Source organism: Epargyreus clarus, unplaced genomic scaffold, assembly GCF_041222505.1.
Source record: "Epargyreus clarus isolate Ecla_fem2 unplaced genomic scaffold, WU_Ecla_fem_2.2 ptg000015l, whole genome shotgun sequence".
NCBI classification, from domain to species: Eukaryota; Metazoa; Arthropoda; class Insecta; order Lepidoptera; family Hesperiidae; genus Epargyreus; species Epargyreus clarus.
In genome coordinates this window covers 17069737-17082956 of record NW_027332223.1, presented here as the reverse complement: position 1 = coordinate 17082956, position 13220 = coordinate 17069737, and the positions used below count along the sequence as shown (strand labels likewise).

Below are 13220 nucleotides of genomic sequence, written 5' to 3'. Positions count from 1 at the left end.
GAAACGCTCGTTTATGATCGGCGGCTCCGGTGTCCCAATACGCGTAGCGAGCCTCACCGACCTTCCGACGATCTTGACGCATACTATATTAAAGGTTATTACTTTATCGATCGCTCGTACGAGGCATGACATGTATGATTACGACTTAAATCGCATAAGTCAGTCTCTTGTTTGTGCACGTGGGCCGCCCTCACCACACTGTGGTCCACTCACGTGATCGCTAATGAGGTAAACAAGATTAGTGTGGCTCAGAAGCCTCACATTCGAGTAATCCCTTATATATTACGGTGGAGCTGCTTCGAGGACGCATTCGGCTTTTTGCCGCTACATACTGTCTGTGGATAACGAATCGCAAGAACAGCTAACCTGCCAAAATGGTGTACAATTTCAAAGTGTTTAAGAAGTGCTCCCCCAACGGGAAGCTCACGATGTATATGGCGAAACGGGACTTCGTCGACCATATTTCGTACGTGGAACCTATAGGTCAGTGTCGCGAAACTTATAACATATAAGTTATGTATCTTACAATCGATGTTTTCTAATAAACATGTAGATTTTAAAATGATACTGTACTGAAGTGAGCACACACCACGTCTTCTTGCGTCTTCTTTCGCACGCAGTTGGTGGACGTCTGCGTCCACCAACTGCGTGCGACGCTAACTGGAATCTTTTAGCAAATTAAAGCACGAATCATTTCAGTGTTTCTACTAACATAAAAAGGTAGATAACTTTAAATAGTGTAAATAAGTACGGTTTTACTGCTCCATACTAGGTCTGCACATATACTCTCTTCCTTACAAAACAGCTAAATCAGACTCCTGTTTTGAAGTTCGTTACAAATGTCCATGTGTCAGAAGGCATTGACCGTTAAATTCAAATATCAAACTGCTACAATCACGATTATGACTTACAATAAACCATAGACTTTAGGGCAATTAGCTCAATTTGCATATGGAGTATGTAAAGCAAGTGAACAATATCAGATGGCATGGTGGTGGTGGACCCGGAGTACATGCAGGAGCGCAAGATCTTCGTGCAGGTGGTGTGCACATTCCGCTACGGGCGCGAGGAGGACGAGGTCATGGGGCTGAACTTCTTCAAGGAGCTGTACCTGGTCTCCGAGCAGATCTACCCGCAACCCGAAAAGAGAAACTACGAGCTGTCGCGTACACAGGTTTTTATTTTCTTTAAAGTAATACAAATGGTAGATTTCTTTCTGATTCAAATGTGGCGTGTTTGTAATTAGGTATGTATTTCTATGTAACAGAACCAGGCTGCAATATTCTGGTTCGAACAGGGCAGATTATCAGTGATTGTATGATCTATTTTAACGGAGAGCGACGAAGTAGGCTGTGTGCCGTTTACTACTAAGGAAAGTAAATAAGCAAGGTAGGAAGGTATACTGTGGAAGTGATATATCTCCCTGCTTCATGATAAACATTTAAATCTAAATGAATGAATTTATTGCACGAATCTATAAGGCTTGGCCACTAAAATACTCATCCGAAAGAATCACTATTAATTAAAGGAAATGACAGGTTGAATTTACTTTTGTAAATACAGTACATTGAACTCTTCACGAGTTTTAGAAGACTGGTCTGTAGCGCTGAGCCCGTTAAAATTAAATAATTGAACCCAATTACTAGCATTAACTAGTTACTCCAGCAATAATTAGATCAGGCGAGCGCTTCCGCGGGCGAATCGAATTCATTCGGGATTAACACTTGCCACTTATTCGTAGTTACTCGTACCGTCCTTTACTATGCTCCAAACTCCGGAGCGCAAGCTTTCGCTGACTTTGAGATAGTAATCTAATGGGATCCTTGGGGTAGAGTCCACTTAGTCGGTAGAAATATCACAATTATTCTTTCCTGTTAAAAAGCCTGACATTGAATGTAACCTAAAATATATCTTTATATATATTTCTTATGTGCGTGTGTATGTCACTGAACTCCTCCTAAACCACTGGACTGGTTTTGATGAAATTTGTTGTGTGTGTTCAAAGGGACTTGAGAATGGTTTAGATTCACAATTTAGTCCGTGGGTAAAGAATCGGAAACTATGCATTTGTTCAAGTGACGGTCTTTAGCAAAGTTGTTGTCCAAGAGCCCCCGAGGGTTTGGTAGTTGGTAAGACCAATTTTCGACAGATGGCACCACTGTCATTCTAATGCAGGTACAAATTTTCCGTTTTATGTATGTCTTATTATTTCTTTAAAATGCGGGCGAAGCCGCGGGCAACACTAATAATAATATAAGATGCAAACGATATGGACCTCTGTATTCAATTATACTTTTGTATCTTTGTTTATATTGTCTGAAATAAATGGTTATTATTATTATTATTATTATTATTAAACGTAATAATTTATCCTTAGACTCTTCTCGATTCATTTCCTGAACACTTAGCTTCCGGAAACTGCGTATCTGCAGGAAGTCATGTATGCAAGTCACGTATGTCTGCAGGAAGACATGGAAGTAACGTATGAGACATTTGTCACTGCTTTGTGACTCTACATTTTTTATTCAAGTTAAAATGTTAATTGTTAGAAAAAAAATGTGATTCTTATATGATGATACAGCGGTGTCGTGTAGAAATGTCCTGGGGGCCCGCGGACTGGTTTATGGCGACGCAGTGGCGTAAACACTCCATTGTCGGCGCTACAAAGCCATCTATTTGTCTTTATTAACACGCCGCCGCCTCTCCAGCTGTATTGAGTTATTGAGCGTCACTTTCGTTTCATAATAGGATCTTCGGTCTTTAACGAATTAATGTATTGCCTTCGTTTTTGTCTCATCCCTTTCTCTCCCTTTAACAAATTCAATTGTGTATTCTGTAACGTACAAATTGGTAATAATAACTTACCTATTATATTTTTTTAAAAACAAACTTGACAGATGATTTTTTAGTTCTATTTAGAACATCATGTCGAAATCGCTTTAATAAAATAAGAACACAAATTTTAAAAAGAACCTATTCTTAACTAAGTTATTTCGTAACATAAGCGCAAGTGTAAGTTATTGAAAACATGAAAATAATATACCGTCATTTTTAATGGACATCTTACGTATTTTATTGGTCATCAAAAATATCATGTTCTTTAACTACTTTCCCAAAGAACCATAAATCGCAGGCTGCAAGGCTGGAAACATACATACAAATAATCATTGTGTTATCCTCCTCGTCTACACCCAGGAGCGTCTTATGAAGAAGTTGGGCGAGAACGCCATTCCGTTCCGGCTGACGGTGCCGCCGGGCGCGCCGGGCTCCGTCACGCTGCAGCCCGGCCTCGAGGACGAGGGCGAGCCCTGCGGCGTCCACTACTACGTCAAGCTCTTCGTGGGAGACACTGAGATCGACCGCTCCCACCGCAGGTTACTCTCTCATATATTGTCAGCTTGTTTGCTGTTTTTGCCATATGTTAACACTATGGTTCTTGCGGTAAAGCATTTTTTTTTATAATATAGGAGTAGCAGACGAGCATGCAGTCCACATGATGGTAAGTGGCTACTGCCGCCCATGGACATCTGTAATCAACCCCAGATAGGATTAGATATTCCTACCTAAGTTCGGCCACAGATGCGCCGCTACCCCTGAGGACTAACTGGAACGCCTCGGAAAAGTCTGTCTCCCTTATCACACCCTTCAAACCGGAACACAGCAGCGCCTAACACTGCTGTTATTAGGTAGAAATAGGTGTGGCGGTGGTGCCGCCGGAGTCGAACCACAAAGGATTCTACCAAATTCAAAGCTATATCCTTATATGAAAGTCACGCATGTCCATGGGCGGCAGTGACTATTTACCACCAAGCGGATTGCGAGCGCGTACTAACTCCAATCATAGAAAAAAAAACTTACCGACTGAATTCTGATTTCTACTTGAGGCTGTTTGTTTATAGTTTTCTCGACTTTTGTTTTATAGCTTATTATTATATCGTGTCCTTTGTGCATCAGGAGTACCATCGCGTTGGGCATCCGCAAGATCCAGTACGCGCCGGACAAGCCGGGCCCGCAGCCCTGCACCGTGGTGCGCAAGGATTTCACGCTGTCGCCGGGGCAGCTCGAGCTCGAATTGACCCTCGATAAACAAGTAGGTACCCGGGCAATCTTATATATTTGTCTTGCTATTCAGCCTTTGATCATACATATATGCGTTCCGATATCCTGTCGGAGGTGGTGTTATCACCACCACGATTATATAATAAATGAAATTTTATAAGGTTTTTTTATCTTGTAAAGCATATCAGTTATTAGGTAGGTACCTTAAGTGTTTAACTTACGAGGATATTATAATTCATTGTAATGAATTTTATTTTTATTTGTTAGTCGCTTATTAACCAACAAACTTTATATAGTATCTATAGTGAAGGACACAAGATATCGATTGTCGGTTGCAGCTGTACATGCACGGCGAGACGGTGGCGGTGAACATCTGCGTGCGCAACAACAGCAACAAGGTGGTGAAGAAGTTGCGCGCCAGCATCCTGCAGTCCGTGGACGTGATGCTCTTCCAGAACGGACAGTACCGGAACGTCGTCACCAGCATCGAAACAGAGTCAGTGGATTGTATACGAATTTATTAAGATAAATAAATTCAAAGCGTGCACGTACATTAACTTACGGCAACATAGAAAATTGTTTTTGGTTTTGTGGCTCTCTATTATTTACCCTTACCATGAGTTTTTACGTTTCGACAAATATGACTGTTTTGGTATTTCTTTACGTATTGGCCCATACAATTTCCAAGTTTTGATATAATCCGCTAGGGGCGCTGATTGGAAATAGTATGGGCAAATACGTAAACAAATACCAAAACAGTCATATTTGTCAAAACGTAAAAACTCATGGTAAGGGTACTGTACTGACCAAGCATTCAACTGTGTGATGGTTACACTAAATATGTTAATGTAATTGAAATAGAATTTATAGATGTAAGTGATTGAGTCATTTTTTAAAGTTTATATTCTAAAATTTAATTTCAAGACCTGTAATTTCATAATTTTGATGTAATAATTGGTTTAGTACGTGAGACACACTCTTTGATTTATTATATTATTTGTTTTAAGAGGACTAGGTATTGACGTTCGTACTCATTGCTCCTGAATGTGTTCGCAGGGACGGGTGTCCCATCCAGCCTGGCGGCAACATGCAGAAGGTGATACAGCTGCGGCCGTCGCTGGACACGCTGCGCGACCGCCGCGGTATTGCTCTTGACGGACAGCTCAAGAGCACAGATTCGTCACTCGCTTCTACCACCCTGTAAGTGGTTCGGCTACGGCCCAGCATATTTTCCAATTATTTAAATTTTATCAAGATTTTTGTGACAGTCAAGTAACGTATATATCCAGCTTGTTGGACGCGGAGCAGCGTGACGCTTTCGGCATCGTGGTGAGCTACAGCATCAAGGTGAAGCTGTTCCTGGGGGCGCTCGGCGGCGAGCTCAGCGCTGAGCTGCCCTTCATTCTCATGCATCCTAAAGTAAGCAATGCTATGCAATTGTTTTTTTATGTATAACGAATTTATGTAGCTTAGATACTGTTTTTAATATTTATGCGTGTAGGTACTTTAATTTGTTACAAATGTTTATTGTGTTGCTGGTCATGTCGTGCAGGAAGGTCGCGCCAAGCTGATCCAGGCGGACAGCCAGGTCGACATCGAGATGTTCCGCCAGGACACCGTCATCCACCAGGAGAGCGTCGAGGTCTACTAACTGGGACCTTGGGATACTGACTGGCCCAGCAGATTAAATTATTTCTGCTCATCTTTCATTATTTCACGTTTTCAAAATATACATATGTATGGATTTCAAAATGTATGAAGATTTTCACGTTATCAGGTCTTAGCTTTCATATTAACTACAATATTATTGGATTTATTGATATGAATTAATATTTTATTTGAAATTACTAAAAACGTTTTATTTTTAATAGAAATTATTTTTATACATAAACAAAAATAATAATTAATGATAACGTGTAATAAATATTCTCGACCACTTGTTTGGGTTTTGCGATGTTGAAATGATATTGTAAACTTTCTATTTTTTATTCAGGTCATGGACTCACGTAGTTAAAACGTTACGACGTTTGTCTCTGCTTAAATACCAATAAGACGTTATTAATTAAAAATAAATATATTATAAATTAAAAATAAATTAGCGAGCATTCGGAGATACGTAATATAAATCTCAATTCGTAACGATAGTTACTTGGGGAAATATATGTAACTGAGGTTTTAAGGAAAGACATTGTTAATAAATGATATATGTTATAAAAACTATGTTATCCTTAAATATTTAAAGTAAAAAATGATAAAAATATAACAAAAAATAAAAGAAAATTTACTTAAAATAAAGTATGTAAATACGCTTATGTACCTACTTATATTTTTAACACTATGTATAATAATCGTGACATATTTTTCACTGTATTTGTAGCATGTGTGGTCGTATTCATATTACTTCCATCCAGTAAAACGGACTAATGAAGAGACCATAACCAATATAATCAATGAAATGTACAATATGTTTTATTTTGCCCTTTTCTATATTTTTATTTACCCTTATACACGTGTTCTGTATTTTTTAGTTGTATTAGGCATCGTTATAGTTGTATAAATATTAAAATCTCCTATATTATAAAAACATTACAAGTTTGAGACATGAAACATTGTCGTAGGATTGCCATTAACTCATTACTGGTATGAACTAATAGAGCTGATGGCCCTGATGAGTAATGCTGATAAACGATCTGGAGATGGTCTTAATCTACCTACTACCCATATAATCGATTATTTATTCGTATTATATTGTTGTACAGTGTATACACGTATATGCATTCATGGCCCATGTTGTAATAATTAATACTAACGTACTTCAGTTCTTAAAAAATATTTTTAGTCATATAACAGTAGAGCATGGCCTAACTTAAACATAGTGGATTCCATGTTCTTGTTTGGTCAAAAACATGTGTAGCCCACCTACCTGTAATGACGTCGACGTGTTGCAAAAATCATTCGTGTAAACGACCAAAGTCCCGTTGAAGGACCGATGTTGTTCTTAATTGAGTTACGTTCCTACGAGCCCACGAGCGTACTTAATGCAGAACGTAAAGAACCACATTGCTCGGGCACCGGCGGATACGGATGGCACGCGCGGAATCGTTCAGTCGCTGGCTCTTGTGTCTTTGTCCTAAAAGAATTACCCCATAGATACATAATATTTTATAATTATTGTGTTCTAGTATTCTTAAGGTCTCATTATTTTTTTATAATTTAATAATAAACTTAATAATAAAAACTTTATATATATATTACTTAAATACATTTTTTCTTGAAAAATAGGATTAAAATAAATACTTACGTCTTTACATCAAAAATAATTTAGAGGTCCTATTCTTAGAAAAGCAATGTTATGTAAAATATTAATTTAAATGAAATAGTTAGTAAACAGTGTCCCGTTGTAGTTAATTATGCAAACAGTCGGGCTTCGGACCGGCGGGAGGTGGCGACGCGGGGTAATCGTGTTAACACGGCGCCCGCGACTTCAGACGTCGCCAGTGCTGGCACCGCTCCGCTTCGCCCGCCGCTCTGCTCTTTTGACGCCATCCTGAATACGGTTTGATGGTCGAAACTATTTTGGTGTTGCTTAGTTTAGGACACTTGGTCAAGCAAATCTGTGGTAGTGACCTTCGTCTATTATTGCATTTGGATGTCTTTGTAGTGATGTCAGCGATGATTCAATTAAGCTCGACACTACATCCTAGACATGTCTATTGTCCATGTCCATTACAGATAAAAATATCTATTTAATTTAGAACTTAAGTAATCAACAGCAACTTAGCAAGGCAATCGCAACTTATGGAGAAAAAGAAAGAAACTCCATAACATACATTTTTAAAAAGTATATTATACAATGTTAACTTAAACCGCGGGTAGTAGCTGCTAGCCTATAAATGTGATGTAAAGCGCCTGTTCAATAATAAATGCAATTAATGTGTTTCAAACAGGCGCGGAATTAACTACTAAAAAAAGTTTATTTGATGTTTAGAAGGTATGTTAAGGACACAAAGAAGGTAATAAATGTAATATAAAAACTTACATTATAAAGATAATCAACTTAATTAATATGTAAGATTCAAGATCGATCAGAGATATATTCTTTATCATCATAAAAAGATCAGGATATAAACAAGTCGCGAGGCGGGGCGTCCGCGGCGGCGGCGAGCGGTGACAGCGGAACATTTAAACACCGTATTATAATTACGGAATTAGCCGCCGCCTGCGCTAAGCTCGAAAAAGTATATTACCCCGGACACGGCTCAACATCACCGAAACCCGCCTGCGGCCGATACGAGCTCTGTTACAGGTATCCAAGGTCGTTTGTCCTTTGTGCGGTTTTCAAGAATAAGTGAGCAATAATATTTAGTGACACGAGGATAGTCGTTAGGGCGGGCGCGCAAATGAATCATAATGGGCGGGCGGCGCGCGGGTACTCGCCGCGCGAACCATTAAACAGTACGACTGGAAATAAGGGCAAATAAAGCCGGCTTCGGAGAAAGAATTGACATTAATCGGCTCTTGTTTATTACGTGGCATTTCAGAAAGTTAATGAGACTTGAAAACTTGTTGAAACGATACGTTGATTTTAAATATATATTGTGCGTATTTTTATTTATATACACATAATAGACAATATCGATCGCATGCCGTCGTCCTCAAATATCTCCTACAATCCGTGTAGACTACACGGACGATATCGGTTTGTTATCGAGGCGTTCAATGGGTCACGAAAATTAGCTTAAACTAGCAGGGTTGGCAGCTGTTTATAAACGGAGCGCGTGTCAGGCGCAGGGCTGATCGGCGAACAATCGCGGGTGCGATGTTAACACGATTATCTGTCATCCCTGCCGCCCCCGCCGCCCCCGCCGCCCGCGCCGTACTGTTTGCATAATTAACTACTACGGGACAATGTTTACCCACTATTTATTAATCAACGTTAACATTTGTTATGAGTTTCGCCTGTGAACATATGCATTTGAATATTTTATAATTACAATGTATCACTTGGCAGTGTGTTGTGGAAAGTTGCTTTAGTGGTAAATCTAATTATTACTGACGATCATTGGGCTTTTAATAAACTACTATCGGTCTCTATTGTATTAACGTTTTCGAATACGTTAACGGACAATATAGTAGGTACACGCACAGGTAATACTCATCACAATTGTAGAAAATTAAGATTTGAATGGATCATGGTATAATTTCTTTGAACTACAATTATTATATATGTAGTTTAAAAACTAAAAACCACGCTAAAATCGGTCAAGGAAAATCATTAATCTTGACGATCCTGATGAGGAGAATGGGAAAAAACAATTATTGTCATCGGATTTTGACGAGTGTTCAAAGTTTTAAATTAATCAGACCGTTCATAGTGGATAAATTCGAGTTTTAAGATTCCGTTACATACATACATACATACAGGTCAAGCTAATAAAAGCGTGGTAAAATAATAATATATATAAACTTAGTAGTAATAGTTGGTTCTATTTACCTACATGGATTACGCGATGGTTAACTAATGGTTAATAGGTTATTAAAAACTTAGCTGTTGTTGCCGATGATATCATCACTATGACTTATCGATTCGATTCAGAGTTTTAAGATGGGTATAGTTCCGAGAGGGACATTACAATGGGGCGATCAGATCAGGGTATTTGCGTTCCCATCGCATCGCTCAGCATGTGGAGTGCTAATTAAACGTCAATGGCACTCAGCAAAAATGAACGCTGGAATTGCTTGGCACGTCGGTACCATTTTACTTGATCGAAATCGGGATTGATAATATGTCCTCAGCTTAGTCCTCAGGGGTAGCGACGCATCTATGGCCGACCTCAGGTAGGAATATTCAACCCTATTTGGGGTTGATTACGATTATTGATGTCCATAAGCGACAGTAGCCACTTACCATCAGGTGAACTGCGTGCTCACCTGCTTCTCCTATATTATAAAAATAAAAATGTGTATTGTTAGATAACAATACGTCGTCGTTCTACTGCTAGGCACGGGTCACCGCGCTGGCCAAGTGCGATTGGTAGACATTTATGACAAATTTTATTTTAAAGGACTGTTAGGCCTTAGGCCAGGGTTACTCACGGTATTTTCCTTTACCATTATAGCAAATGATAAACGTTGCTATAAACACACACAATACACACACACCTAATATTGGAAAATCAAGTGTGCGTGGGATTAGAACTTCGGAGTTAGAGGTCGAGATTCATCTATTATTCTCTCCGTTCTATATTGATTATCATTCATTTATGTATAATTATAATTATTTCGCTCTTAGAATCATAAAGCTATTTATTACTTACAGTCCAAGTGGTTTTAATATCCTTCACACATCGTCAACAACAACGTGAAGTAATTTTCAGGCACATGAGCCTCGGTAATACTCATAACAACATTTTACTTTGTCATGCCCGAAAGATAGGAGACTGAGACTTTTGGGCTAGAGATGAACCAAGTACAATGAAGGTTTAAAATGATGACCATAATTTTCTATTTTTAAATACAAATTATCAGATTAATCCGCAATCTACTAAAAGAGGAATTCAATATTGAGTATTTGTGAATTTACGTTTCCAAATTAATCGATATTTAAATCGGTACTGACTTATTATTAATATTAGTATTAGGCCTCAAAGAGAAATAGGCTATCGCTCTTGACTAATGCAAGTCGATAAAGCATATGCAACTTGGGCAATTATGTAAGTCGTTTCATATGAACATCCAGCAACACATGTGTAGTGTCTAACCCTCTAAAATAGTGTGTTTAGTTTTCAAAATACAAAAAGTAAATGAAACTCAAGCCAACCTAAGTAAAATGTAACGAGTTTATTATTTTTTTGTCATTTGTTTTCTTGACAGGCATATTTACTTTTTCATATTTAACTTTAAATTATTTTGCTCACAGATTGCCAAAATTCTCGAAATTTTCAAGAATAACGCAAAATTTCGCAAAATTTCCAGTGTATCCTTAACGGCGTTTTTGGCTTCTTCACATAGCACGCAAAGTTTAATTGACAAGATACTACATAAAATGTCTTTTAGTAATCCTGAAATTGCTTATGTGAACGAAGCCGAAACTGCCTGGACTTCGGCCTGCCCAGGGCAAAATTTTCCTATTGATAAAACTGTTCAGAGATTGTGGGACGAGCCCATTTGTAAATCATACCAAAAACGACTTTTAGACAATTAACCAAATCTTTCAGAGCGGGCTCGTCTTTTAGCAGTCTCTGAAAAAGAGTCAGGTTTTTGGCTGCAGGCTTTACCATCATACAATTTAGGTACGTTTTTTGATAATATTTCATTTTCAATTTGTGTCTGCCTGCATTTAGGTATGAAAACAAATGACACATCGCTGTCTCTGTGGTGAAAATGTCAGCCAGTTTGGCCACCACGGACTGTCTTGTCGCCGCAGTGTTGGTCGCTTGTCGCGTCATGCGTGTGTCAACGATATCATCCGAAGGGCCCTTGTTACCGTCAACGTGCCGGCTTGCCTTGAGCCGAATGGTATTGCACGTGACGATGGCAAGCGGCCCGACGGTATGACTCTCGTTCCCTGGAAACAGGGGATGTCACTTGTATGGGATGCGACTTGCGTGGATACGCTGGCTCCATCCCATATTTCAGTGACCTCGACGCATGCAGGTGGTGCGGCAGAGGCGGCTGAATCTCTGAAGCGGCGCAAATATGCAGCCTTGGGGGAGGGCTACATATTTGTGCCGTTTGCGGTAGAGAGACACTGGGTCCGTGGGGGCCAGAAGCGACGGTTCTTCAAAGAAATGTCGTCGCGTCTGGTTGACGTTTCTGGAGACCCAAGAGCTGGTGCGTACTTTGGCCAAAGAATAAGTTTGGCCATACAACGTGGCAACGCGGCCAGCATTCTTGGGACTCTACCAGGAGGCAGTGATTTGGACTCATTGTTTTATATTTAATTTTTTATATTTCCTTAAGTTTTAATATTTCTTTTTTGTTTAAATTATATTTTTTGTATATATTGTATATAGATTTATAGTTTGTAAATAGAAAATAAAAACACTAAAACGAAAAAAAAAAAAAACTAATTGATATAATTCTTATTAAATATAATTGAATAAGCTTCCAAATTAGGATGCTTCCAATTTGTTCCATCTCTAGCCCAAAACTGTATGAAGCATGCCCAGTCTCCTTTTAGACTTCAAATCCGTTTCCATGATCACAATTGCATCTGTAAATGATTGACAAATAATTTATTCGGTTCAAACCGTTTTTATGTCCTACTGCATCCTGGGTCCTCTCCACATAATAAACGAAGGCCTACTCAATCATGGCACTTCAATGCAAACCGACAGTTAACTTAATGTAGGTAAATTCCCTTAGATTATAGCTCCGCACAAATGTGTCCTGTTTCTTTGTCTAGCGAACGGAAGAGCGCATGGAGAAGTACAGCGATCCATCGCCATAGTGTGTGTGCAGGAACAATGCGCCGGAAGCGGGCCGCCGCGCGCCGCGGCGCCACGCGCAAGGATTTGTCGCTGCAGAGCATGCACTGGGAATACTTACGTTATCTATACAAATTATTACAAGTATATTGTTTGGTTTGGATGTCGAAAAAATTATCTTTAATTGATTGTATTTTGACAGATAACACCGGTAACACCATTCAAATAAATCTTTAAAAAATCAGTTTTAGTTTATTTTAACGGTTTTTAAGCTATTCGTAGTTTTATTACAAAATGTGGCGACTTCCCACTACTCGTCAAGAGATGGCGCCACGTGTATTCTGAATCAGGCTATCGAAGTTTTCTAAACAATCTGTACATATGCAAGTTCCAAAGTAAGACTGTCGGAGCACGGCTGCACCCCGGGCGTGATCACCTAGCCCGGCAGGATATCTCCCTTGGCCAAAAAAACACAGCAAGGCAAAGTAATTAAAAATAATAATAGGCTACATCCTATCAAGTGGGTGTTTAAATAGGGAAAAATATAACATCAAAAAGCACGGAGCCACCGAAGAAGCCAAATTTAAGGTATCCATAAATTGTATTTTAGTTGTAATAAATAACCACGATTTAGTTAGGAACAAGGAGTACCGATGTATAATAATGAACACTTTTGGTAATAGTGGCAAGATATTGCTATTTACTGCAAGTTTATCAAAATAAAACACATAA

The 13220-nt window shown here is 39.0% G+C and overlaps 1 protein-coding gene across 1 annotated transcript; it reads left to right on the top strand.

Annotated features, from left to right (window-relative positions):
• The first annotated feature begins 294 nt into the window (after window positions 1-294).
• On the top strand, window positions 295-6533 carry Arr1 (arrestin 1). Its single transcript, XM_073081156.1, has 8 exons — window positions 295-483; window positions 984-1174; window positions 3196-3374; window positions 3955-4090; window positions 4398-4555; window positions 5116-5259; window positions 5349-5478; window positions 5612-6533. Exons 1-8 carry the CDS (start codon window positions 375-377, stop codon window positions 5708-5710), a joined length of 1146 nt encoding a protein of 381 aa, XP_072937257.1. The 5' UTR covers window positions 295-374; the 3' UTR covers window positions 5711-6533.
• Window positions 6534-13220: the final 6687 nt, after the last annotated feature.